This window comes from Phalaenopsis equestris, unplaced genomic scaffold (assembly GCF_001263595.1).
Source record: "Phalaenopsis equestris unplaced genomic scaffold, ASM126359v1 Scaffold200735, whole genome shotgun sequence".
Taxonomy (NCBI): domain Eukaryota; kingdom Viridiplantae; phylum Streptophyta; class Magnoliopsida; order Asparagales; family Orchidaceae; genus Phalaenopsis; species Phalaenopsis equestris.
Genome location: NW_018220543.1, coordinates 37020 through 64207, shown reverse-complemented (window position 1 = coordinate 64207; position 27188 = coordinate 37020). Strand labels below are relative to the sequence as shown.

Here is a 27188-nt window from a genome sequence, read left to right as displayed (position 1 = left end):
ATATATATATATATATAGATATATATATATATATTCTCTCTTTATTTCTTGAACTTTATAAAGCTTGTTATTCAACAAGATCTAGCAACAAAATATGAATTATGTTTTTTTTTTCTGAAATTTCTCTAACACAACTTTTTTTAGAAAAAACGCGAGGCAGCATATTTCATTGTGGTTATCCATGAGCTACATTCAGTGGTGATTGCCATACGTGGTACAGAGACTCCTGAAGACCTTATTACTGATGGTTTATGTGGGGAGTGCATTCTTTCTGAAGAGGACTTAAATGGCCTGATAAAGTATCCCTCTCTCTCTCTCTCTCTCTCTCTCTCCCCCCATCTTGTATGCTGCTATCAACTTTGGGAGCTTGAACTTTTTAATATGTTTATTGTTTTCATGGCTCATTTATCATTTATTAAATAACTAGTTTTGGTTTCTCAAGTTCATTATTGGCTAGATAAAATATAATCTTTCTTGGAAGTGCTTTCAAACATAGAGTTTATAGTTTGTGAGTTATCAATTAACAAACTTTCCATTTGTAGCTGTGATCAATTGCTTTCAAGTGTGAGGGAAACTGTTGCCTCTTCTTCCCCACATTATGGTCATTCCGGGATAGTCGAATCTTCTCGTGAGCTTTACATGCAAGTTGATTGTCCGCCGGGAGGTTAGCATTAGCATTAAGTTTTGATCAGTCTGATTTTATAATGGAAGATTTACGTACATTCCACTCATTTCTTATGTATTTACATGTTTACTCCTAAACTTTAATTTTACTTTAATTTATTAAATGAAAATGCGACACTAAATAGGACGCAATGATGAAAAAGGATTCATGTAGCCAGCCCCACATAGTGGGAATAAGGCTTTGTTGTTGTTGTTGTTGTTGTCGTCACCTTATCTATCCACAAAAATGTGTATTTCACTTTTTAGAAGTTAATGGTGGTATTTCTTATGTGATATGAAAGATCTGGGTGGTATAAATTTTAAAATGTAAATTGTAGATGTTAGTTATGTAAATATATAGTAATTGGGTGGTACTTATAAGATGCCTTTTTTATAATTGACAGGTGCCTCTCCTATGCTTAAGTTGCCTTTTACTAAATGTTGAGCTCTCTTCACACAATGGCGGAGCTTCACCCAATGGCGGGGCGTGGAGGGTTTTTTCTTCTTTTTTTTTTTTTTTTGAGGGGGGCATAATCCAGCTATTTACAATTACTCTCAATTTTTTATTATAATTTAATAATTTGAGTTATGTATACATGTTTTTTTAAAATTATTTATCCTATAAATAAATTTAAGATTAAATTAAAAAAATAAAATAACTTGAACTATTTATTATGAGTAACAAAAAAATAAATGCATACATAAATGATAATTATAAATAATAAATAAACAGGGTTATTTAGATAATTTTATATTTATTATGTATATTAAGAGCCCCACTGCCCCCCTCTAAATCCACCAATGCATACCCAAAATAATCAATAGATAAACATAAACCGATGTATACAAATGTGGGCATAAATTTATACATTCCACAGAAGGGATACTTTAATGTACTTTCTATTTAGGCTAATTTGTTTGATGCAAGTGTCAGAAAGCAATGGAAGGTGATTTAAATAAATGCATTTCATTGATGATTTGAACTTTCGACTTGTACAAGTAAGAAGAATAATATAGGGATAATTTCCTCACAGTTTCTTAAAGCATAAAGGCGCTTCAATTTGGTTCACATTTTAAAAACAACTTTTATTAGATTTGGAATTTTTTTTGAAATTTCACACTACAGGGAAATATCAATCCTCTGGCAAAAAGATTTGAAAAATACCAGTTGAAATTTGTCCATAGTTTAGTATTCTTGCCCGACGGATTCTTATCCGCCAGAAAACGAACATTGGACATGAATTCTACTTTCTAGCCAATAAAAAAACAATTGGAAATTGTTTCCACTAGATTTATGTTTACCTCTGCGCACCACAACGAAAAAAAAAGAATGTTTCAATCTACTGTAGTTTGATTCTCAATTTATGTTCACCTTTTAATAATATTAATCAGAAGCTTGTGGTTCTCTAACTTGGTTTGTATGCTCATATTGAAGACTCGTCTCAAACATCTGGGTTTCTTTCCTCATTGCTGGGGACTGGTTGTGAATGTGAAGGGTATAAAGTTCGTTTGGTTGGGCATTCATTAGGAGGTGCTGTTGCTACATTGTTAGGATTGAGGGTAAGTCTTTTCGTCTTCTTCAACATTAAATCATTTATGCGTTAAACAATTTGAAGTATTTTTCTTACTTGATGGTAATATAGCCTTTTTTCTGTTCATGGTAAAAGTTTCTTAATGTCAAATGCTTTGTTTTCAGATAATTCATTGTGAAAATGTGCGGCTTTTAGGGTGCATTTGTTTTGGCTTTGGCTGTATAAAAGCTGATTTCTAAAAATTTTGTTGAAAATCTATTGTTCAAAAACTGATGTGTTAGAAGCAGTTGGTCTGGTTGAAAAGTACAATTCTGAAAGTGCTGCATGTTGACATAATGACTACAATTTCCTAAAGTATATAACAGTTTAGTTTAAACTATTTGAAAAATAGTTCTGGCAGTTCTTCATGTGAAGCAAATCCAATGACAGTTTATTAAGTCATTTTCACTCACAACACATAGTGCAAACTAAGGTGAACATTAACCGAATAATAAAAAATCATCAAATTATGCCTTCCAACAGCAACATAACAAGAGATTGTGATAGATCAAACCGTCCCAGTTGTTGGGTTGCTTAATTAAAGTATGAAATTCTGAATTTACATCATCTCAGTCAAAAAGATAATTTTGCTTACAAAATAAAAAACCTAATACAGTACAGTTTATTATCTATAATACATAAACATAATAAAAAAATATTCAACGATAACAATAATAGAAGCAATGTTACAATTACAAAATCAAATAAAAGTAAAGTCTTCACAAGAAACTTCAAGTCTTTGTCATCATTTTTCTCCGTATCATGAACTGCATATCTTTTTCGTCAGCTCGTTCCTGTATTGCATCCCTCGGTTCATCAAGTCACTGGAAAAATTGACAATCTCTATTCGTGAAGATATATCTATTTCCCGGTTACAGTATCGCCAACAACGACATTTGTGCTAGCTCAAGTCAATCTTGTTGGCTTCGAAGTAGCGGTCGCTCTTTAAGCAGCCAACACTTGGTTAATTTCCCAAATTTTGAATGATCTAATATGACTTTGATACTATCTGATGTCAAAATCGGCACTCTTTTCCACAGAAACTAAGGCTAACACAATATTTCTTAAATAATTCAAACAACTCAATTAGAATATAAGAATAAACACCTACAATTCGAGAGATCGGCGATCTCTCTCAATTCTTACAATTCGAGAGGTAGGAAATCTTTCCAAACTCTAAACCTAAGACTCTCAACTCAATCCAATGCATAAATCTAATTGTAGACATAATAAGTCTATTTATACCCAACAATAATAATAAAAGGCTAAATTGCCCTTAGGTTTATAAAAGACAAATTTGTCCTTACGCTTGGCGCTAAGGTACCCATATTTTTCATGTTATTGAGTTCTTTTATAGTCATTCTGCATTATATACCTCCTCATGAGTTGCTTTTTGAGTTTTAGCTACTTACAATTCTTCAAAAAGCATTCCTATTAATTGAGAGAACTAAGGAGAATTGTATTAATAAACTCTGAATCATATATCCTTTTTTTCAGGATTGAATTTATAAAAAGTTATGGCGGAAAATATTACAGACTAAGGATGTGTTTGGCTTGGCTTTTAAAACCGTGTTTTTAGTTCAAACTGTATTTTTATGCATTTGTTTTGGGTGTTAGGCTTGGTCGTTCGCAAATTATGTTTTTGAATACGTTCATTTGTAACTTTTAATGATTCCTGCGTTTTATCGTTTGCTAAACGTACGCCACTTCTACCCTTGGCTGAATTGTGTCCTAGCTCACTAGAGAGTGCTCCTGATTTTCTCCTTCCTAGCTCACGAGCCCTCGCGACCCCAATACTCGTATCGCCTTCTCCGCTCGTCCAATAACTTCGACTCTGTTCTTCTCATCTCGCCATTATCTTCTTCTCCCTTATTTCACTTCTCTGTCATTCTTCTTCTCCCTTATTTTACTTCTCTGTCATTCTTTTTCTCTCCTTTTTAACTTCTTTATGCCATTGTACTATCTGCCCTCTATGAAATACGTTTGCCCTTTCCTGTGGTATTGTAATGTGGGGATCTATTTTGATATTTAATATTTCATGGAAAGTGGAAGGTGTTATTTGCTGTTTTTTTATCTCGCACTATATGTGGATATTGAATATGGTTTTATGGGGGAGAAAAAGGGAGTATGAATTGATATTTATTTATCTATAGTTCGATTCTTGAATATTTTTATGCCAGATATACTCAAATCAGAAGACGTGTATACAAATCTCTTTGATCAAGGTGCTTTCACAGTTATAACACTTGAACCAATGAGTTTTGCTAGTTTTCTAATAACGGTAGTTATAAATCATTTGTTTGAAAGAAAGAATTTATGGTATATCTTTATTGAGCATGCATATATGTTTCATTAGTTTAGAAGGTGTAGGGTTCTGGTTTGGTTATTACCTTATAAGAAATTGTCATTCAAGGTTTACATTATTGCGGATGGGATGGATTATTTTGTTATGCAAAATAATTATGCAGTGTTTGATTAGTACTTTATGCAATGCTGCTTAGATGAATTATTTTGTTGGTTAACATAAAGAATTGATGCACTAATTTGACCGATGAAGAAATCCCATGGTTTGATGTGTTTTTTGTTGAAAGTAAGTGGCTTGATATTTTCTTGGAGTAGAGACAAGTGATCGATCCTCTTGGGTGCTATTTTTATCTCTGCGAGGAAAAAAAAATTCGTGTAGATATGTTGATTAATAAAATTCGTAAACTATAAATCAACAAGTGATAAAAATCAATAAAGATATTATTAATTTTACATATAAATTATAAATTTTAGCAAATATTATTGGGTTTTCTTTTTAATACATTTAAGCTAAAAATAATTAAATTCATGATTAAAAATATTTATATTCTGAAATTCAGATTGGTTTAGGTTATAAAATATTCTGTTCAGTTCGGTTTTCTAAATTTTACAACCGAAAGCAATAAGCTCATTTTCAAAAATAGAAACATCTAAAAAATGCTCATCCCAATTCTCAACTCAATTAATTCACTCTCTGTTGAGCTACAGGCCTTGTCAAAGTTTGATGATTCTCAATTAATAGTTGCCCTACTATTGCTAATTGTCGTGAGCTATATAATGTAATTTTAGGCACATGATTTGAGACAAGATCGCGTGCATTACCAGGCAATCCAAGATTTTAATGCTCTCTCTTTGTATCTCTATATTGGTGCCTGGTATTAAAGCTAGTTCTTTTGACTAGTTTACTTTATAATAGTTCTCTTGAGGGTTCTAAGCGTTGAAACCCTAACTTCATACTTCTCGAGCTCCCATTGCGTCTCAATTGATCTAGTTAGATTGCACCGAGCAATTTTGGACTGAACAGAACTCCTAAAGCGCAGTTTAGATTCTAAACATGCTAACTCAGCAATGGTCATATTGAAATTTTATGGTATTATAATTCTTTTTTATTTTTCTTCCAAAATTATTTGAATGTGATCATTGTCTATGGCCAAAAGCATGTATCTGTTACAATGACCTTATAATATTAAAAAATTGCAGTTTGTATCCTTGTTGGATTAGTCCAAATCACTTCATTATATTTGTATGGTTCTCTTTATATTTTGTCAAGTTTATTTCATTTATGGACTTTATGGCAACGAACACATTTTTATTTTTTATTTCTCTGTTTCAGAATGCAAACATTAGATTATGTGATTTTTAGCAAATAAATAGTTTACTGAAAACAATTCATCCATTCTCAGTTGATTAGTAGTTTTCTTTCTTTTATTGAGTTTAATTGATGTTCAACTTACAAGTTGAGGTTAAGGATTTTGTTGCTTGAACAAAGAGTCAAATCAATTTTCATTACATTTTTTATCATTGCTCCAAGTTATGATGTAATTTTGCAGAAGATAGTCATATATATATCCTTTATTGATGTTATTATAAGGTGCAATTTTCTCACCCTTGAGTTTTACTTGCTGTTTTTGGATTACTTTTTTGTTATCTTTGATTTTCTACTATTATCTTTTAGCTATCGGTGCTACCTAATCAACAAATTTTATTAAATAATCTTAAGTTTTTCGTAAGGCTATCTTGTTAGAAGTTATCTGTTTTGCTTCGGAGTTTCATTGTTAGCCTTTGGGTTTGTCTGATTTGACATCTCTAAAATCTGATGGCCTTCAGAAATGCATCACTTCAGTTCATCGTTATTAATAATTTTGATAAGCAATTTTATGTAAATTCCTTGTATGATTATATGGTCAATTACTTTTGATACGTTCTTAGTACCATATTTTAAATTTCATACTATTTTCTGTGTAAGAACTTAGAGAAAGTAATCCAACGAACTCAATGTAGTGCATTAAAAAATTTCTAATTATACAATAGATCTGTTACAGCTGAAAGAAAGATACCCAAACTTACATGTTTATGCATATGGAACTCTTCCATGCGTTGATTCTGTCATTGCAGAAGCTTGCTCAGATTTTGTTACAACGTAAGTTTGAATGTCAGACTTCTAGTTCAAGTTTGATTGGTTCCTTCTTATTTCTTTAACTTTTTTGACATTCTAAAATTGCAGAATTGTCTACAACGATGAATTTTCTTCACGGCTCTCAGTTAATTCAATCCTTAGGCTCCGTTCAGCTGCTATACAGGCTCTCTCAGATGATGCTTCAGCCAATTCTGCTGTAATTACTAAACTTGCTCGAAAAATTTTAAATGTTCGAAAACGCCATATTAATGGGGAAATCCAAAACCAGTCGACAGCTTCTCCTAATATTGAAACAAAACCTGACAGAGTAGAAGACCAAAACCATCTTCATCGAAGGCCTGTAAAATATTCCATTCAAGGTGGGTTTTTTCTGTGTGGCCTTGCAGTTTCTTGCATGACTAATGCTCCCATTCATCAGCCTGGTTCAAGTGTCATAAATGGAACCATATTAGAACCTTCAGTTTCCTCAAGGCAAACTTTCTCTTCGACCTCAGAGAGCGACCAAAATAAGAAAGATCTCCCAGTAAAGTGCTCTACATATGATGATTTGGAATATGGAATTCTAAATGAGGGTGATTATAATCCCACAATGCTGAAAGATGGGGTGGTCCTGCTGATCACCAAATGGAACCTTTCTATGATGAAAACACCAATTCTACAATTCCTACCAAGATTATTGAATTGAAAGAGATGTTTCTTCCTGGTTTGATCATTCATATAATTCCTGAGCGTACAAAAAATGTTCCACTCTGGAAGATCTGTATGCCCAATGGAGTGAAGGCAGCTCATAAAGCTTATGTTGCAAATAGAGAGAACTTCAAGGATATGGTTGTGTCTCCTTACATGTTTCTTGATCATCTTCCATGGAGGTAAACTCTTTATAATTCCTTAATATTAATTGCCACAGCTTATACAGATTTGCAAAATTAAATTTCGTGACTTCTAAGTGAAATTTGATGGAAATTATGCGTACAAATATTGCACGCAAGACCAAAGAAAGGTACATTTATGCGAATTTGCTAAATGTCGGCTTTCCTTTCTCCACTGCTTTAACAATACCACGAATACAACTTTCAGTACGATGAACGCTTGGCTGCTTCTGCATCTTCCATGTAAAAATTGGTTAAAAAATGATTACAAAATTTTCAATCTATTTTGTATTGTTTGATAGTACTACATAATAGTTTTATCAGGAATCAAATTAAATAAATCAATCTCAATGTCTGTTATAAGATAGTCATTGAGTCAATCAACACCCATTCGATTGCTATTTGATAAGGTTTATTGCAGAAGATGCTTTTTCAGTTGCAGCAGTAGCAATGAGTAAAGTTAATGTTAAGATAAAAAATCTGTAAATTAGAGGATATACACAATTTTTCTTAGTTTTAATAAGCTATTTTGAAAGTTCATCAATTCTATTTAAAGATGTGATCATCACTATGGATATGTTAATAATATAAGTGGATAACTGATAATCGAGAGTTACATGCTCAATTTTAGAAAAAAAATATTAGGATATAACTTTGCAATGCAAATGAACTTTCCTTTATTAAAAGCAGAGAACGAATCACTTGTATTTAAACATATCACACAAAGAAGTAACCTAGTACTTGATTCAGAGAAACAATTATTCAGCTCTTGAAGCTGTATGTTAGTGACAGTGTAGAACAACTAAGCACGATGATGATGTAAATTTGTAATTTTTCTACCTCCTCTTATTGATCTCGACAAGTTTTAAAGGTGAAGTTCATATGTGGATCACGATGAGTCTTAAAGGTGAATTTCGTATGCAATTTTTCTACCTCTCCGCATCAGTCTCTCATGTTGAAGCTTTTGATTTTTTGTAGCATGAAGTCAAATCCGCTATATTGAAGGTAGCAGAAATATTGTAATCCCCTGATAGGCATTATCGTTTAGCTTTTTTGGAGCATCCTGAAGGACTCATTTGCTTTGGGCTTGAGTTTCTCGAACGCTCCCAGTGGCTCGTTTCTTTTGATGCATGTAGATGTTGATATAGAGCTCTCTTTTATAATTGTTTTGTGTACATGATAGATGCACACATGCATAGTTTTTGTATCTTTTTGATATATTAATGTAAATGCATATTTCAAGGAAATTTTTTTTCATGAGTAGAATCCACACTAAGTCTCATTCTTGGTAAGTTACTTTTTTCTAGACTTATTTACCTGGGATTGGTACCTGCGGTTTCGCTTGGTGATCTTCTTTCCCACCTCTTCATTTAGCTTCTGAATCTCTTGCACTCGTTCCTCAGCATCTTGACTAATCTTTGATTTCGGTAGGAGTGTTGCCAAGTCAAGTGGAGTGTGGGGTTTGCATTCGTACACAATCTCAAATGGGGTGCCTACCTTGGTTTGACTCACGAATCGGTTGTAAGAAATTTCTAATTAGGCTAGAATTATATCCCACATCTTAATATTTTTCCCCACAAAGCACCTCAGAAGGTTCCCTCGACTCCTGTTCACCACCTCCGTATGTCGTCCGTTTCTGGATGTGCTGTTGAATTGAATTGAAGCTTTTGTGTCATGCTTCCGCCCTAAAGTCTTCAAAAAGTGGCTCAGAGACTTGATATTTCTGTTGAAAGTGATGGTTCTAGATATTTTGTGTAGTCTCACAACCTCCTTAAAGCACAAATCAACTACATGTGATGCATCTCGCGTCTGATGGCAGGATATGAAATGCGTCATCTTTGTGAATCTATCCACCACAACCATCACAGAATCTTTGTTTTGTTGTGTTCTCGGATGATCCACCGTAATATCCATGTTAACGTCCACTCACGGGGCTTTCAGTACTGGTAATGGAGTCTGCAGTCCTGCATTTTGCCCTTTAGTTTTGGCCTCATGACAAATCCTGCATTGCTTGGCGCACTGCTCCACATCTCTTGTCTGTCGGGGCCAAAAAAAGTGTTCTCACGAGTGCAAGAGCTTTATTCCTGCCAAAGTATCTTGCATGTTCTCCACTACTAAAAAAAGTGTTCTCACGAGTGCAAGAGCTTTATTCCAGCCAAAGTATCTTGCATGTTCTCCACTACTACTCTTCTGAATAATGGACTCTCTCAACAAACATCTAGGGATACACAATTTATTTTGCTGTAAGAGATAAATAACAACCCTGTGATACTACTTAGTAGGCTTTTCGTTTCACTGCTTCTAGTTGTCTCTGAAATCTTTGTTTGTCCCATACACCGCATTTATTACCTCAAGGCCGAATCTGCATAGAAGTGATCAGCAAATGACAACGACTCAGTGCATCTGCTACTTGTATCTAGGGGTGTAAACAAGCCGAAGACGAGCGAGCCCAGGCTCAACTCATGTTCGACTCGTTTATATTTCGAGCTCTACAAGTGTGTTCGTGTTTGACTCATTTTCTTAAAGAGCCGAACACTAGCTGTTCACGATCAAAGAGTTGTTTTGACAACCCTAATTTCTTAGCCATAAGATGTTAAGAGCATTGGGACAAGATTTAAAAATTATTGTTTATATTAAAACTTCATTTGAATCTAATTTAATAATTTTATTCAATTTTATTAATTAATATTTATAATTAATTATAAATTTTTGTAACCTTGTAGTCAATTAATTTTTAAAAAATTACTACTCATATATATATATATATATATAATTGATGGTAATATTTCGAGCAAAAACGAGCTGAACATGAACAAACAAATCTTTGTCTGTGTTCGGCTCGTTAAATTAACGCAAGCTGAACACGAGCTTCTTAACGAGCCGAACAAGAGCTGTTCGCGAACGAGCCGTTTTGACAGGCCAACTCGTATCTGGCTTCCTGCCTTATACTTGAGCACGAACTGGAACAATACCATGAACTCTACCCAGGATGCATGTTTGCCCTTCAGTTTGTTGTGACAATTTAAGAACTTCATAGCCTCAATCCATGAATAAGATGAACTCACTCATTAGTAGGTAGTGACTCTAGTGATTAAAAGCTCTCATGATCACATAGAACTCTGTGTTGTATGTCAAATATCTCCTACAAGACTCATTCAACTTCTCACTGAAGAATGCTATGGGGTGACCTCTCTGACTCAGTACTACTTTGATCCCCACATTGGAGGCATCGCACTCCACCTCGAACAACTAATTGAAGTTCTACTATGCCATTATTGGTGCTCACGTCACCTTCTCCTTTAGTGCATAGAAATTAGCTTGAGCTGCATCTGTCAGTTGGAATTTCTCTTTTTAAGAGTTTGGTCAAGGGGCCTGTGATAGTGCTGAAGTTATTGATGAATTGCCTATAGAAAAATGCTATATCCAAAAACTATCTTAGCGTAGTAAAAAAACTAAGGTGCCGCATCGCTCAAATGACCTAGATCTTTGGGGGGGTCCATCTGAATGCCTGCACTAGACACAATATTGCCCAATAGACATATTTTTGCTGTCGAAAAGTGACACTTCGTTGGATGAGCGCATAATTTCTCTAATCACAAAACCTTGAATATCGTCCTCAAGTGTTGTAAGTGTTCATCAGATATGCTATATACTGGAATATCATCGAAGTACACCCTACGAACTTCCCGATGTGAGCTTTGAACAACTAAATTATCAATATCATGAATGTGTTGGGTGCATTAGACAATCTAAAATGCGTGACTGTCCACCGTATGATCTTGTGTCTTGAAACCAGTCTTCCACCTGTCCCCTAGCCTCATCTGGATTTGTTGGTACTCGCTGCATAAGTTGATTAAGGAAAAGACAAGGGCTCCATGTAACTGATCCAAGAGATAAACCAGACAAGGTATGAGCGACCTGTATTTAATAGTAATCTTGTGTATGGCTCGACTACCAATGCACATTCTCCACAATCCTTCTTTCTTCAGTACCATCAAGGCAGGTACAACATACGGGCTGGTACTCTCTTTGACCAAATTTCTCACAACCAGATCTTGTACATGTCGTTGTAATTTCTTATACTTTGCATGTCTCAATTAGTAGGTAGGTTGATTTGGCAACACTGATCCCGGTATGAGATCTATGGTGTGTTGAATGTCACTCAATGGTGGCAATGTCTCTGGAAGGTTGTCGGTCATCACGTTTTGAAAGACACATTAGCAGGGTTGTATGGGTTTCGATATCTCGACCTCACTTTCTTCTAGCAGGAATAAAATCATTGTTACTGGAACCTCTTGTACTGACTACTTGAAGGTGGCTCTTGGAACTACCATCTCCTCTGTGATGTCCACATATCATGCCTTGATGAACAAAATAACTATGCGTCTTCCATTCTTAAATGAATAAGTATTCCAGAACATTTCATGCTAGGTCTTGTGATCGAACTGCTTAACAAAATGTGGCAAATGTCCACAGGTACCACGTCACACCGCACCTATTCCTGTAGCTGATCTCCAATAGAAAACTTAACCAAGCACTGTGGATACACACATTTCTTGTTTCCCTTTTTCAACCAGGTAAGGGAGTAGGATTGAAGATACTTTTGTGTGACCAACCACAGTTTCTTCACCTTTAGAGTGCATTATCTCAACTGCCATCATAAAAAATCAGACCGCGGACATTTCCTTTCACCGTACACTTGGTGGGAAAAATACTATGCCTCAGCCATGAATCATCCCTCTTCTACTCAGCTTGTAGGACTCTCCTTATCATTAGCAGCTCTCCCTCGTCTCCCTGAACATGAAGTTTCTGTTTCGGATCCTCCTCTTCTTCCACTTCCTTGACTTCCACGATGACACCTTGCTCTGTGATGAAATAACTCAGCTCGTGAGACAGCCGGAGGTTGTGTTTGTAGCCATGAAACCTAAAACATCTTCTAGCGGGCCCCGTACTGGGCTAATTATCTTTTTTCGGGTTTCTTTTCTTTCAGATCTGTCTTGTCATTTCCTTTCCTGGGCTTCCTGATTCCTCTAGGTGTATCCTTGTTGGTAGCTGTAGTTGCAGCTGTAGGTGATTGTTTGAAGGAGGGTTGTTGCCTGCTTGTCTTTCCTTTTGTAAGGCTAAGTTCTTGACATATCTTAGTTACCACTAGGGCTGCAACTGCACAACGTTGCTAATAGCGAACTATCACATGTTTTTCTGGTTCGGCCAACTGGCACTTCATCTTTAACTAGTCAAATTGTGCCGTAAACTTCTTTACTTATAGGTCTTTCTGCTGTATGCGGAGTTTCAAAAATATATCCTGACAGTTATGAGGCGGTAGATATTTTCTCGGCATCTCCTTCCTCATCTTCTCTCACCTGATAATCTTATTAATGCCTTCTTTCTTTTTTTTTTCTCTGTAAATTTGTTCAACACAAGGAACTCTTTTTAATTTGATAGCAGCAAACTTCACTCTTTTATCTTCTGACACTTCATTTTACTCAAAGATTCTCTTGACTGCAGACATTCGATGTAATCATCTAGATCCATACCTCAATCGAACTCTAATAGATCCACTTTTATTCTGAAATCTCTATGTTCTCCATATGTTATTTCCACTCCCGGCCTCCTGTAATAATGAATTTTGAATCATCTTGATTTGTCCTTTTTATCGCTTAAGTACTCCATATGGTAGGGATTCAAATGCACGTCCCTTTATCCCCTTCGACTCTCCGTGTCATGGTCAAGGGTAATCTCCCCTTGGGTGTTGTTATCAATCTTTGCATGTATCTGCTGATGTCGATGAATCTCTTCTTGTAACTCTTCCAGTGTAGGTTCTAACATGTGTCTCTTTGGTGGAATGGCTAGGGTTTGAGGGTTGGAAGAAGACATTTGAGAATAAGATGGAAAAATTTTGGTGGAGGTAGCTTAGGTATGGCGGATGCTAGAAAATCCTTGGATAGTACTAAGGTAGGCTAGCTCTAGAGTTAATCTTAACAATAATGGAAAAAAATTTTTATTGTTGAAAATTAAAATGGTTACAACAAAGACTCTTAAAAGATAGGAAAACAACACTACAAAAATAAGCGACGCTCTTTGGCTGAGGGCGAAGTGGTGGGCTGAGGGTCAGGATAATGGAATCGAGGAGTTGTGGGTGAGGGGAAGGACTGGTACAACAAGGTGGAGGTAGGCGGGTGGCTGGACAGCGTGTAGGAAAGCCAGGTAGGTGGGAAGTTTGTAGGTTGGCTGTAGGGAAGGTGCCGTTCAAGTCTGGAGGAACTATGGGAAGCGACAACAGTAGGCGGGTTGTGAGGGAGGTGAGGGAGCAAGTCTAGAAGGGATGGAAGAAGCTGCAATAGCAGTCATTGTGCGCAGGGTGGATGAAATAAGCAAAGATTCTTAAAAGATAGGAATACAACAACACAAAAGCAAGCGACTCCTTAGGGCTGCAGACAAAGTGGTGGGCTACGGGTCAGGATAAAGAATCGGGGAATTGTGGGTGAGGGAAGGACCGACGACAGCAAGGCGGAGGTAGGCGGGTGGCTGTATAGCAGATATGGAAAACTAGATAGTGGTGGAAGTTAGCAGAATGGCTGCAGGGAAGGTGCGGTAGCAAGTCAGAAGGAATAGCCGAAGCGGTAGCAGTAGGGGGGCTATGAGGGAGGTGCGAAAACAAGTTTGGAAGAGATGGAAGAAGCTGCAACAATAACTTTGGCTTGCATGGTGGGTGACATCATGCAGGCATGAGAAAAGCGGAGGAGATATGTGAAGGTAATCACCATTTTGGAGCAGGATATAGCCGGAGCACCACCTGTCCTCGGATATAGCCCTAGCAAGAGAAAAAGTTGCTGACAGCAGAAATATATGAAGCAAAAACTGAACTCTAATATGAGAAAAAAAATTATATACGGTAATAAATCGGAGGGGGAAGACCCTCCCCTTGGGCGGCAACCATAAACCGGCAAAGGGCTAGCCAACCTCCTACTCCTTTGCTTAACCGGTTCAGCCATGCCCAACCAGTTCTCTGTCTCCCCCTTGAGCCCCTTTTCAGACACATTAACCGTCTTCATTATATTTATAATGTCTTGATCTTTTTTTTTTAACTGTGACAATTTATTTGTAAGTCCTAAAATATCAATATCAAATGCATTATGAAGTCAAAATCTAAACTTTCTATTGAATCGATTAAAACAACCGCTTCAGCTGATTTGTTGGCAATGCACCATATTCTCCTTAAGAATCTCAAACACATTAAGTACGGATGCATATATTTTTTTGTGACTAATTAAAGTATAAAAATATGAGTTCCAATGGATGTCATCAGCTCGTTACAAAATAGTTACTTAGTTCAAATCACACCCCACTGATTAAATCTTCATCTTTAAGATGCAAAAGATTTTTTTTTTTCATTTTGAATGATTTTAAGAGTGTCACTACACCTACAAATAATTCCAACATCGTTTAAGATTTTTTGAAGTGAACTCAGAAAGTTGTTTTACTTGTAAATGATTTTTAGTGTAGCCACCTAACATAACTGAAGTTGATGAGCTAAATAATGGACATAAAATACTTGAGGATTATTACTAAAAATGGATGCATGGAAGTTATTGAACTTACCTCGCATTATGGATGTTTGTCATAGCCTTGAACACGTATCTTGTGTAAGCTTAATGAATATTTTGCAAGTATGGATTCAAGCTTACTTTGAGTGCAACTAAAGCTCTTGAAGAAATATGTTTAACACTAATAAATTTTTTATTAACTCATTCATTTGTTATCAATATATTTCACTGCACCAACCAAATATTCTTTCATTGACGCTTCGTGAGACTGAATGAGAAATAAGATTCATATATAGCTCTCATTATAGAAGCTAAGATCTCAGCTGCTTCAACATGACAGTTCTTTTTGAATTTTTTGTGAAGTCAATTGTAATTTTGTATTAATATTTTCAAATATAATTTTTTTTAAAATTTTTTCATTACGATTCGCAAGAAAATGAAACAACTTCAAATATTTTTCTTGATTAGCTGATTCATATGATTTATCATACTCATGAAATGATAACTTTTGTGGTAGAAGAAATCGAACACAATCAACATCTGCAATCAACATGATTCTATATTAATTTTTATTCCTCATCCTTATTTAACCACATGGTAGAAACATTATGTAATTTAGGCTTTATTATATCATCATATTTTTGTCTTGTCTTATTTTGAGCATTGTTTGATCACCAAGGTGAATTAAAAGTTATTCTTTTTTCTTCAAATTTTTAAATCGTTCACTAACAAATGAATTTCTCATCTTTTTTACTCTTAACAACATATTTTTTATTCTTAAACAGATAAAAATAGCAATAATAAGCTGCATCTTGTACGCTATACTTCTGAAATCATTTTGAACTAAATCTTAGTGCAATGTCACTCATCATTTTTTGAAAAAAATTATAATTTAATGGTTGATGCATTCCATTGAGCAAATTCGCTCTTCATACTATCATTAACATCATACCTTCATATAAAATGATAAATCTCAGGGTCAGCAGAAAGCTTATCAATATCAATTTTTGGAATTTTTTTTTTCAACTAACTGTTCATTTACTAAACTATTACACTAAACACTTCATAATATCATATAAATAATTGAAATTCTTTAATCAGATGTCTTTAACTTGAATATTAAAATAATTTATACTAAGCAAATAAATTAATCATAACTTAATTATTGAATTTTTAACAAGAAGTAAGTGTAAATAGAAGTAAAAGATTTTTAAAAATAAGCACATCAATGGCTATTTTCTAAAATAAAGATCCACTATTGGGTATTTTTAAAAACAAAAGCACGCCATCAATCATTTTTTTAATTAAATTCCCTCTATCAGTTATTTTTAAACACAAAGGCATACTATCAGACACTTTTAAAACAAAGGCATATTATTGATCACCTTTCAAAGAATTATTATTCATCATCATACTCGAGCTAATTTTTTTTTTCAAATTTTTTTCGATCCCTAATTTATGATAAGACTTTCGTTGAATAATAATGATTCTTTAAAAAAAAAAAAACTAATATTAACTTGAAATAGTTGTTAAAATAATAAAAGATGGAATTTGTGAAGCCTGTATAAGTTGAATACATTTCAAATTACATTGTAATCAAAATTCTTTTTGGTGAAGATCTAAGTATCTCTCTTCTATTTATTGAACTTTTTGTCAATCTTTTATAGGATATTTCTCCACATTTCTAGAATCATCTTTAAGCATTTCTCAAGCCATATAGTTGCAAAAGTATTCCGAAGACCCTATTGAACATGTTATTTAAATTAGGGCTCTTGTCAATGTAGGTTTGCTTGTTTCTCCACCTCTAAACATCTTTGATTCTTACCATCTACTTTGAGTATAACCTACAAATATTTTCTTTACATTTATGAGCCTTTCCACCTAGCCCATATGCATAAAATTATTTTAATATTAGTTTTTTTTTTGCAACTTTATTTACACATAAACTTTCATTTCTTTCAATATGAAAGCTTTTTTAATAATATATTATTGATGATGTTCTCTTGGCCCTTAATTTTTGATCTTGATGTTATGGCGGGGGTTTTAAAGCCATTTGTTTCATCTTTAGATTTTTGGTATTGATTTAATAGTAGAGTCATGATAATTTACTTGATATTCTACATTAGTAGTCCAAATTAATTTCTGTGGTACTTGAATATATGGCTTTCTTGAATCAGTAAGGTTTATATAATGAACACCATATTATTTTTTATATTCTTCATTAAATCTTAATACAAAAATCACTTTTGGAACATATTTTCTTAAGCATTTTACGAAATTGGTTATTCCACTTTTGGAACATATTTTCTTAAGCATTTTACGAATTTGGTTATTTTAAATTGATTAAAATTTGTTGAACTTTTGTTCCATTTTACCATCAAATAGTTTTCTTTTATAATTTACAAGTTTTTTCATTATTTCTAGGTGTGCTTATGCAATGCAAAGAGTTCTAGAAACTCAGAAGCCTCAGCTTCAGCACCATATCGTAAGTAGCGCAGCAGATATGGTATAAAGTTAGTCATACACTCCAGAAATGTGATATTAAAGCAGACGCAGCCAATAACATTACCCTGCAAGTTGGACGTTTCTGAGCTCTAATGATCTGACACTGCTGAATGTTAAAGCAGCAATTCAACGCTGAAGATTCTAAAAAAGCATAGAAGCCTGCAGCTTCGTGATGGAGTTCAGGCGCAGGTCTGGTGATCTTTTAGTTTTTATTTATATTATTGCTCGCCTTCAAAATTTGAAAAATTGGCTTGAGCAATTGAGTTTATATTGTAGATAATTTACTAGGTACATGATCTCTAACTTCTGTTGAATGAAATTATTAATTTTACGAGTAATTTCTGGTTTAATCATTCATATACATATATATATTATATATATAATGATTTGTTTATGAGAACGGCCATTTTACTGAATAACGAATGTTTTTGGCTTTTAGGATATGGTTGGTGGTAAACCTCGCTAGAGGATGCTTAGCTTTTGAGCTGTGCTCAATGGAGATTTAAAAGCCGTTTGGTTTTAGTTTGGGTGTAAAGTATTGCAAATTCAGAGTGTTTAATATGTCAATGTTTGGGTTGATCAAAGATAAAGTTTAGTTAAATTTTTAGTATGGTCAATTAAAGGATAACCCAATAATTCCTCCATTTTGTTTTTTTTTTCTTTTTTTGATTCAAGTTTTAAAAATGCCTACTTCGACTTATCCACTTTATGCTCTCTTGTATTTCCCATCCATAATATATTGTACTAAATGAATGAACACTCCAACAAAATTGCTCGATTAGACTGAACATGAAGAAGGGCAAACTTTGATCCACGCATGAATGATTCCCAAGTAAAATAGTTCCACGCATGATCGTTTCTATATAACCCCAGTTGTCACGGCTCGGCTTAGCACTTAGAATTACTAAGATAGGAATAGATAATCGGATGGAATAAATTTATCTAGCAGTTTCATTGCATAATTAGATAAAATTTACGAAAGCACAAAAGAACCATTTTAGTTCTTTAAACTTAAATTTATAAAATTTGATTCATATTTAAACTTTTATATTTAACAAAAAATAAAATTTATAAAGGCTAGTAAAGGTTAACTTGTTATAGGTTTACAAAAAAGATGGATTCTAAATTGTCTTTTGTGAACATGCTCCGAGAGTTAGGACTGGACGAAAGAGGAAAAAGAGAGTAGAATAAGTTTAGAATTCATTGTAGAGAGAGCCTAAGAGCCGTCCTTTTATTCGTATTTTTGCCTTCTATTTATAAAAGTGACTTCGTACAATTACAGAAAGGAACGACTATGGAAATAGTTCTTAATACAATGAATACTTTTTTTTTTTATCATATGAATTTCATATTATATCTATATTACAATATGAAGTTTAACATGGCGGCGATTGACTAGCTGACTTGCTTGAATTTGGTCGATTGAGGCGACCGACTGAGTGGTAGCTATGCCTTCTGAAGTATGTGTCGGTTGGCTGAGATTTCTGCTAGAATTTCGATCTCATCCACCGCGGTAAAGTTGGGTCAATCGATTAGTCACGATCAAGGATTCTTGTTAGTGCCCAGGTCGGTCTGGATTATCAGCGTGGTCTGTCGTTCAAAGATGTCACATTGGTTGTCTGACTGTTGTGTGGGTCATTTGAATGTTTTGAGATTCATGCCGACAGTTGTGGTGTCTACATATTAGTTCCTCAAATTTCTGCTTCTTGAAAGTGACAACTATGTTAAAGACAAGAAAATTATTAGTATTCAATGGTACTAAAAAATCAAGAAATTTAATTTAATAATCAACTCCCCTCAGATTATGTGCCCAATAGACCCTATAAATAGTCATAGTTTGGGCATTGCATCCGTTGTTGTCATTTTTCCTTGATCAACCGATTTGAGTTATGGCCAATGATTTGAGGGAGATCCATATAGATCCCAAGATTCTGACGAAGGTGGGTTACATGCTCTCGACTTCTGTAAAGAAGATCAAAGTTAGGAAAGAAAAGTGGTCGAGAACCAAACCTATGTTGGGTGATCAAGTCAACTCGTTTAGAGACCTTGAGGGGCAAGTGTCAAAGGTTCCTCATTAGGAGACAGTGATTCTTGAGCTGGGCATGGGTGCGAGCTTTGGGGGCTTGCAAGCCTTGCTCATCGAAGGCATCGAAGAGGATGAAAAAAGGCCGGAGAGAGCCAGGATCAGTATCTCTCCTCAGTCGCTATTACAAGAAGGTGAAGGCACCTCACAACAAAAGAAAGGGAAGATGTCTGGAGATCATCTTCTCAATAGCTAGATTTATGAGTACGTAAATATTTTTTTTGGCTACTGCCGATCTTTAATAGCACATTGACATTTCTCATATGCAGATGAATTGGCTAAGTCAGGGGATATGAGTCATTGACATTTCTCATATTGAAAGACACTGTAGGGTCTATTACTGCAGCGGCCGGTCTGCAGGTCGAGCTCATGGGAGGTATGCCGGCAGTCATTTCGGGAGGATACCAGTCATTTGCTCCTTTTGCCCATTGATGGTATTGGACAAGAACTAATGGAGCATTGGTTGTCTTCCCTTGGAGCCGTGGGGCAACAAACAGAGAGGGGGGGAGGGTCGAGTCCTTGGTGGTGAGGTTCAGTTAATCGGCGGGATCAGTTGGAGCTCAATTACTGATCATGTGCAGAAGGTTTTAGTCCCTCCAATGTTAGTGGGCTCGGTTGTTGCGGCCCTGCAGGTGGAGGTTGTTGTTTTGCAGGATGGTCTAGCCAAGGTGTTGCGTGAGCCGAGAGCACTTCGGAAGTTGACTAATCTATCAAAATTCCACTATAAGGCAAATTGAATGGAACAACTTAGGATAGGTGAGGCGATAGTGCTATGAAGGTTGACACAGAAAGGGCTCGTCCTGCTTGAGGCTTTGGAAGACCTGCTCAAAAAGCATTTTATTTAAGACGAGTAATAATGTTATCTGGAAATGAAATGACATTTTAAATAAATTTGAAAAGACGTTTGGTGTGATATTTATCATTATGTGATGCCTTGTTTTACACGTTCATTTTATAAATAGGGTATATAATCGTTGCTTCTTACTTTATCCATCTAGGTTACTGCTTCTGAGCCTTTGATTTCCCTTTATTTCCTTGTTTGGCGTCTTGACTGTTCTTTGATTTCTAAGATGACCCCGAAGTAATCTTCCACCCACTTTGGCTCGGTCAAGGGCGCCGATCACTCATTCTTGACAGAGAATGAGGCGAAAGAGTTGGAGGAGGTATGTTATGCACAACAACATCACCCTTTGGAAGTTGTTGAGGTCAGCTAAGGCGATGGACGCTATGGGTGGAGATTTGGTCTTCTGTTGGGATCAGTTCAAATACGGCCTTTGGTTACCTTTGTGTGGCAAGCTCCAGAGCATCTTCAACACATATGGAGTTATTTCAGCACATATATCGCTAAAGTCCATAGCTACCGTGATGACCTTTGGCCTATATTGTCATCGAGAATGCATCTCATGGTTAATCAAACTAGTTACACATTTCTTTTCATTCAAAGTCGATAAGGAGGAATTCATCATGTTCTCTACGGGCAATGAACTTCACTTGCTCAGAGTAGAGAAAAAAATAAAGGACTGGAAGAAAAAAAATATGGTCGACTCTCGTTTCGGCCCATGAGGTATCTAGACCGAGTCGTCAGAACAAACAATGTGCATGCTGGTCTCTCCCGAAAAGAACAAAATTCGAGAGGACAATGTTGACTGGTCATTACCTCTTAGTCCCACAGTACACCACCAAGCTAATTGTCATCCGTGTGCTGCAGACGAGATCACCAAGGAACAATGATGACTTTCTGACATTGAAAAAGAAATCCGAGCAAGGGCAGCGAAGAAGAAGCTTTCCAACAAACTTAGGAGGTAGAAGCATCCCACAGAGTTAGGTAATCCTGTAGGAGATGAGGACCCGCTCCCTTACAATATGGCCTCGAGATATCTTCTCTCTCAGTTTGATCATAGCGTTGTTATTCAAGACCAAGTGACTGAAAAGATCACAACTATTTCTCGAAAACATTCTTCTCACTTTGTTAATGCATGTGAAGGTGGCGAGAGGGAGTATGTTTCTGAAGGGACTTTCGATAGAGCTGTGGGCACTCCTCCCCCTTATCCTGCTGCTAGCGTGCCAGCAAGTGCGTCATCGGGTATTGCTGCTTTGTCAGACCCTTAGGCCAAGGGTTCTTTTTTCATTCCCTTATCTAAGAGAGACAAGACGAGCCAAGTCACCTCTTCCGCCTCGTCAAGTTCCTCGTCGAGGGAGTCAACTTTCTCCTCTTAAGGAGAGGCCTTGCCTTCTCTCGAGAGGGGTAAGTACATTGGTAGGGGAAGGAGCCGACGGAGGAAGTAGGCTTGCTAGCCCTTCCTACCTTGAAAAAAAAATACTACGTCTGGACTCCGCCGCAAAGCTGTCCAGAATCCAATAAAAACTTTTCATGTGTTGTTATATGTAAGTCGTGGTTTCACTGAAAAAAAAAAGAAAAAGCGCTTTATTTTAATGTATGACCCGGCCCGAACCAACCCATTGCTTCAAAATTCTATTGCAGTCTTTTTGTTAAGTTATTGAAATGTTATTTGAGTGGTGTTACAGTGGTTGTGGTGTTATTGCAGTTTTTTTGTTGTGTTATTTGAGTGATATTATAGTTTTTTTATGGGCTGTTGTTATTGTAATTTTTTGTGGAGTATTGAGGTGTTACTTAAGTTTATTATATTTTTATTTGAGTGATATTGCAGTGGGTGTGGCGTTATTGTGTTTTTTGTGGAATTATTGAGGTAATTCGGTGTTATTGTGGAGTTATTGAGGTTTATTGTGTTGTTATTTGAGTGATATTACGGCGATGGTGGTATTATTGTGGTTTTTTTGCAATATTATTTGAGTGGTATTGCGTTTTTTGTTTTTTTCGGACTAGTGTTATTGAGATTTTTTTTGCGGTGTTATTGATGTGTTATTGATGTTTATTTTAGTGTTATTTGAGTGGCATTGCGACGACTGTGGTGGTATTTTTTAATGGTGTTATTTTAGTATTATTATTATATTATTGTGATATTATTTCAATATTATTATGGTGTTATTGATGTGTTATTTTTATTTTATATGAGTGGTTTTGTGGTGGCTCTGTTGTGTTATTTTCGACTAGTGTTATTATGATGTTATAGTAGTTTTTTTTTTATGTTATTAATGTCGTATTGGTGTTTTTTGTAGAGTTATTGAGGTTATTTGATATTATTGCTGTTATTTGGTATTATTGTAGTTTTTTTTGTGTGGAGTTATAGAAGTTTATTATGGTGCTATTTGAGTCGTATTCCGACGGCTGTTGTGTTATTGCGGTCTTTTTTTATAGAGTTATTCAAGTTATTTGGTTTTATTGCAGTTATTTGATGTCATTGTGGTTTTTTTTGTAGAGTTATTAAAGAGTTATTGAGATTTACTGCAGTGTTATTTGAGTGTTATTGCAGCGGTTGCAGTGTTATTGCATTTTTTTTGTGGGTGTATTGAGGTTATTGGTGTTATTACGGTTATTTGGTGTTATTACAATTTTTTGCAGAGTTATTTAGGTATTATTAAGGTTTATTGTAGTGTTATTTGAGTTTTATTTCGGTGGATGTGGTGTTATTGCAGTTTTTTATGGAGTTATTAAGGTTATTTGGTGTTATTGTAATTTTTTGGTGTTCTTACAATTTTTCTGTGAAGTTATTGAGCTGTTATTGATGTTTATTGTGTTGTTTTTTAATGATATGACCTTGGTCGATGACGTGAGAAGAAAATGGATATTTATTTTCAGCGTTAAGGATTTTGTTTTAGATGAAATGGGCTGGGTAGGGATGAGTCATGCATTAAAATATAAAGTTTTTCATTTTTTTAATCACCGGGATCGCGGCTTCCACATGACGAAATTTAATTAGAGTCCGGACACATAGCTACATCCAGTGTCTGGATATAATATTTTTTTCCCCTAAAAGAGGAGTGCTAAGAGATTATGGGAGGAGGACAATAATTGATTCAGACTGATGAATTGGTCATTAGACTGGTACCGCCGACGTAAGACAATAAGGAGCTCCCCTAGACTCTTCTAAACCTATTGTGGTCTGGGGGGCTTGGCTGCACCATGGGAAGCTTCAGTCATTAAGAACTTTTGCAGACTGTGGACCTGTGGCGCTGATGGAGGCGCAAATCGCCCATTTTCTGGGGTTGGATTTAGTCGATCTGGAGCGATCATTAGAGGGAGCTCAGAAGAAAGGGGCGTTGTTGGAGGTAGATCTGAGAAGGGTTTGTGATGATTGAGACCTTCTAACACTTAAGTTTAATGATTCCGTGAGGGTCCCTCAGCACCATGGCTGCCTTGGAGAAAGAAAATGTCGAGCTGAAGGAGAAGCTCGCCTCATCGATCTACAAGGAATAATATGAGGTCGGTCAGGGTACCTCAAACTCGGGGTGGATTACGCTATTCAACAATTCATTCTCCATGGCCTGGTTGAACTGAAGTTCTCCGATCAGAAAGAATTCTCTGTTTGACCAAGGGTGGGCCGACTAAAAGCTTTGATGGAGAGGATGATCTGGGCAGTGAAGAAAGGTCAGCCACCCACTAGGGCTCTACGAAATGAGAACTCATCTCGCTCTCCTTTTCTTTTTCTTATTATTCCAAAAAATTTCCTTAATATCATATAGAAAGACTTGTAATACTTTCTTTAAATTAATGAAAATAAATTTTTTTCTTGTCGTAATTATCCTCATTCTTTGGGTTGTAAGAAATTTGGTGGCTTTTGACCTGACCCACAATTACACAAATTATTTTTGTTCTGAAATATGACCAAAAGCTTGACCCATTTTATATTAGCAGTCGACTAGTGTGCAAAATCAAATTATATAAAGTTGATAAAATGGTTTACACACTAGGGATACTGCGCAAGTATACGTATTGTTTCAAATAATATAATGAAGTCTTAAGTTTTGATCCCACAAGGATAGACAAAACTCTTGTAAAATGACTTTAGTAAAACCTTCTTTAAGCTGTAGTTAACTTATATAGGAAATGATAAAAAGTTTTGGTGTATTACCTAACCCTAAATAATTAAAAGGAATGCTAAGTATGCTAAGCAAATGCATAATGAAAATGCAAGACAATCTAAATAGGCTGAAATGTAAAGTTAACACTAAGAAATTCTAAACTAACATTGATAGAAGAGCTTGAATTTGTATAAAACATCTTTCTCCCTTGCAATGAGTTTATAATCAGTGTAGGAATCAAATAATTTTAAATATAATTAATGTATTGTGCCAAATAAGAGCGCCAAATAACCAAATAAGAGCATACCTATTCTTTACCCTCTCTCGAGTGCATAAGGAATATTGGCTAATCTAGAGTTCCTTAAAACCATGGTTAGGCTGGGAAGATACTAGCTGCTAATTTAGAGTTCCCAATTACCCCTCACCTTAAGGCTAACATCTCACTTTAGTTTCCAAACATCTAAACTAAATTGGAAAATTTAGTCTGTCACTCTAAGACCTCCAATTCTACACCCATCAAAACTTATTTATCTATTTATTTGCACATAACCCCATGGACTACATTCTCATCCATGAGACTAAATGTAATTTTTACTTTGTTGAGGAAAATATAGCCCTTTTGGGTCATTATGTTTCACAACTGATTTTAACAAATCAATTGGCCAGATCGATAAGTAAATTAAGCACAAAGTTTAAATCATCACAATTTTATGAAATTAAAAGCATTTTTACTAAACTTCATTCCTAAACATAATTATTCCTCATTGTAGGGAGAAAGACAAAAGAAACTACTCAGATGTCAACGGGGAAGAAACGACAATACATGAATTTATAAATATATATAAGTTTATAAAACAATACTAAGTAAAATAAACAAAATACACAACTTATCTCATACTCCTTCCCAAGCAATCCTTCTAGTTTCTTTGCATTACTCACTCTGCTTACAATTCCACTCCAATTTCATATAAAACTGTAGTGAAGAAGATATCTCTCGCTTCTCCTCTTCTCTTCCAAACTAACCAAGCCTCCAAGACTTTCTCCTCTCTAAGAAGACTCCCCTTCTCTCTCAAAGCTCTCTTTTGAATCTCCAAAAGTCTCTTTAAATAAAACTCTCAAAATCACCAAGAGATACTTTAAGCACCCCTTTAAAATTTGTCCATTTTCATTGAACCTTCTTGAATAATCGCCTTTGGCGCCTAGGCACCAGGTCAACAATGGTCTCTTTGTTTTCTTTGACTCTACCTTGCTCTATTTTCATTCTATTTGCTACACTTGCTCCATATAGTGTACCTACAACCAAAAACATCAAAAATATCTTTCATTAAAGTACAATATCACTAAAAATAGACATTAAATATGCAAATAAAAGTAACATATTTTAGGCATGTCAAAATCCCCAAACTTATTTATTACCTATCCATAAGTAACTTATCTATTTTGAAAAATTAAATATGTTAATAGGTGATAGTGGGTTTCATTAGAGACCTCTCTAGTTTTGTTCTATAAATGTGGTATTTATGACTTTAGAAAAATTCTAGTTATTTAGGCTAGAAATAGGGCATAAGAATATTTTATAATCAAGTCTAAGAATTCTATTATTCTATTCATTTTAAAAATTAATTGTAGTTTGAAAAACATAGGGTTCTCAGAAAAATAATAGATAGAATTTGAAAGAACTCTACTAGTAAAGCTAAACTAATACTTTTAGGAAATAAAAGCTCAGAACTGTAATAAAGCGTCTTTCTTTAAGATGGTTCAAGCGAAGCCAATTTTAATTAGGCATCCCCTCAAGCTTCTCATCACTTTCACATATACTTTTCTTTTTCTTTTTCTTTAATTTTTACTTTCAGGATCATTTTAAATCATTTCTTTTCTTTTTCTCAGTGAGGATTCCTATATCTGAATCAGCCTTTAATGATTTTGAACTTCACTATCCATTTAAAGTTAAAAACTCATCACATTTTTTTCGTTGATAATTTGTATTAGTTTTCAAAAATGATTTTTCATAGGGTCTCAATTCTTTTAAGTATAGATATAAGATCCTCAGTACTTCAAAAAGACTATTTCTTTTTTACTTTAAAGAGTAAAATTATATACATACTCTCTTTTACTTAATATCTTAATTCTTAGAACTAAATTTTATCAGAAAAAATTTACTTAAGTTTACCACAACATCTATAGAATCAAAAAAATATAGTTCTCTAAAAATAACACCACATACCCTATATTACTTTAAAAAGATATTTTCTTTGAATATAGTTTCTTAAGGATAAATAAAATTATATTTTTCAAAAGTTTTTCTCTCGCCCAAACTTAAACTTTTCTTAACGGATTAAAACATTTAGAACAGAAAATATAGAGGCAAAAAAAATTTAAAAATGATTTTGTATAAAGGGTTTAACATGAAAGTATGCAAGTTTTAAAAACAGTTATACAACACTAGTAGAGCTTAATTAACATGTATATAAAAAAAGAAATTGCTAAGTACAGGAGTACTCTAAAGATAATAAACATACATAACAAAAATAGTGTAGTAAAATAATCAGTAGTGCAGTAACAACAAAAAAT

At 34.9% G+C, this 27188-nt stretch overlaps 1 protein-coding gene across 1 annotated transcript in view; it reads left to right on the top strand.

The window, feature by feature from the left end:
- The window catches only part of LOC110035927, a 36426-nt gene extending 18497 nt beyond the window's left edge, over window positions 1-17929 (top strand). Inside the window, exons 8-13 of the mRNA XM_020740263.1 lie at window positions 145-299; window positions 543-664; window positions 2099-2223; window positions 6581-6678; window positions 6763-7544; window positions 17513-17929. Coding sequence (XP_020595922.1) covers window positions 145-299; window positions 543-664; window positions 2099-2223; window positions 6581-6678; window positions 6763-7360 — 1098 coding nt within the window. The 3' untranslated portion in view covers window positions 7361-7544; window positions 17513-17929. The remainder of the gene's footprint in view (window positions 1-144; window positions 300-542; window positions 665-2098; window positions 2224-6580; window positions 6679-6762; window positions 7545-17512) is intronic.
- Window positions 17930-27188: the final 9259 nt, after the last annotated feature.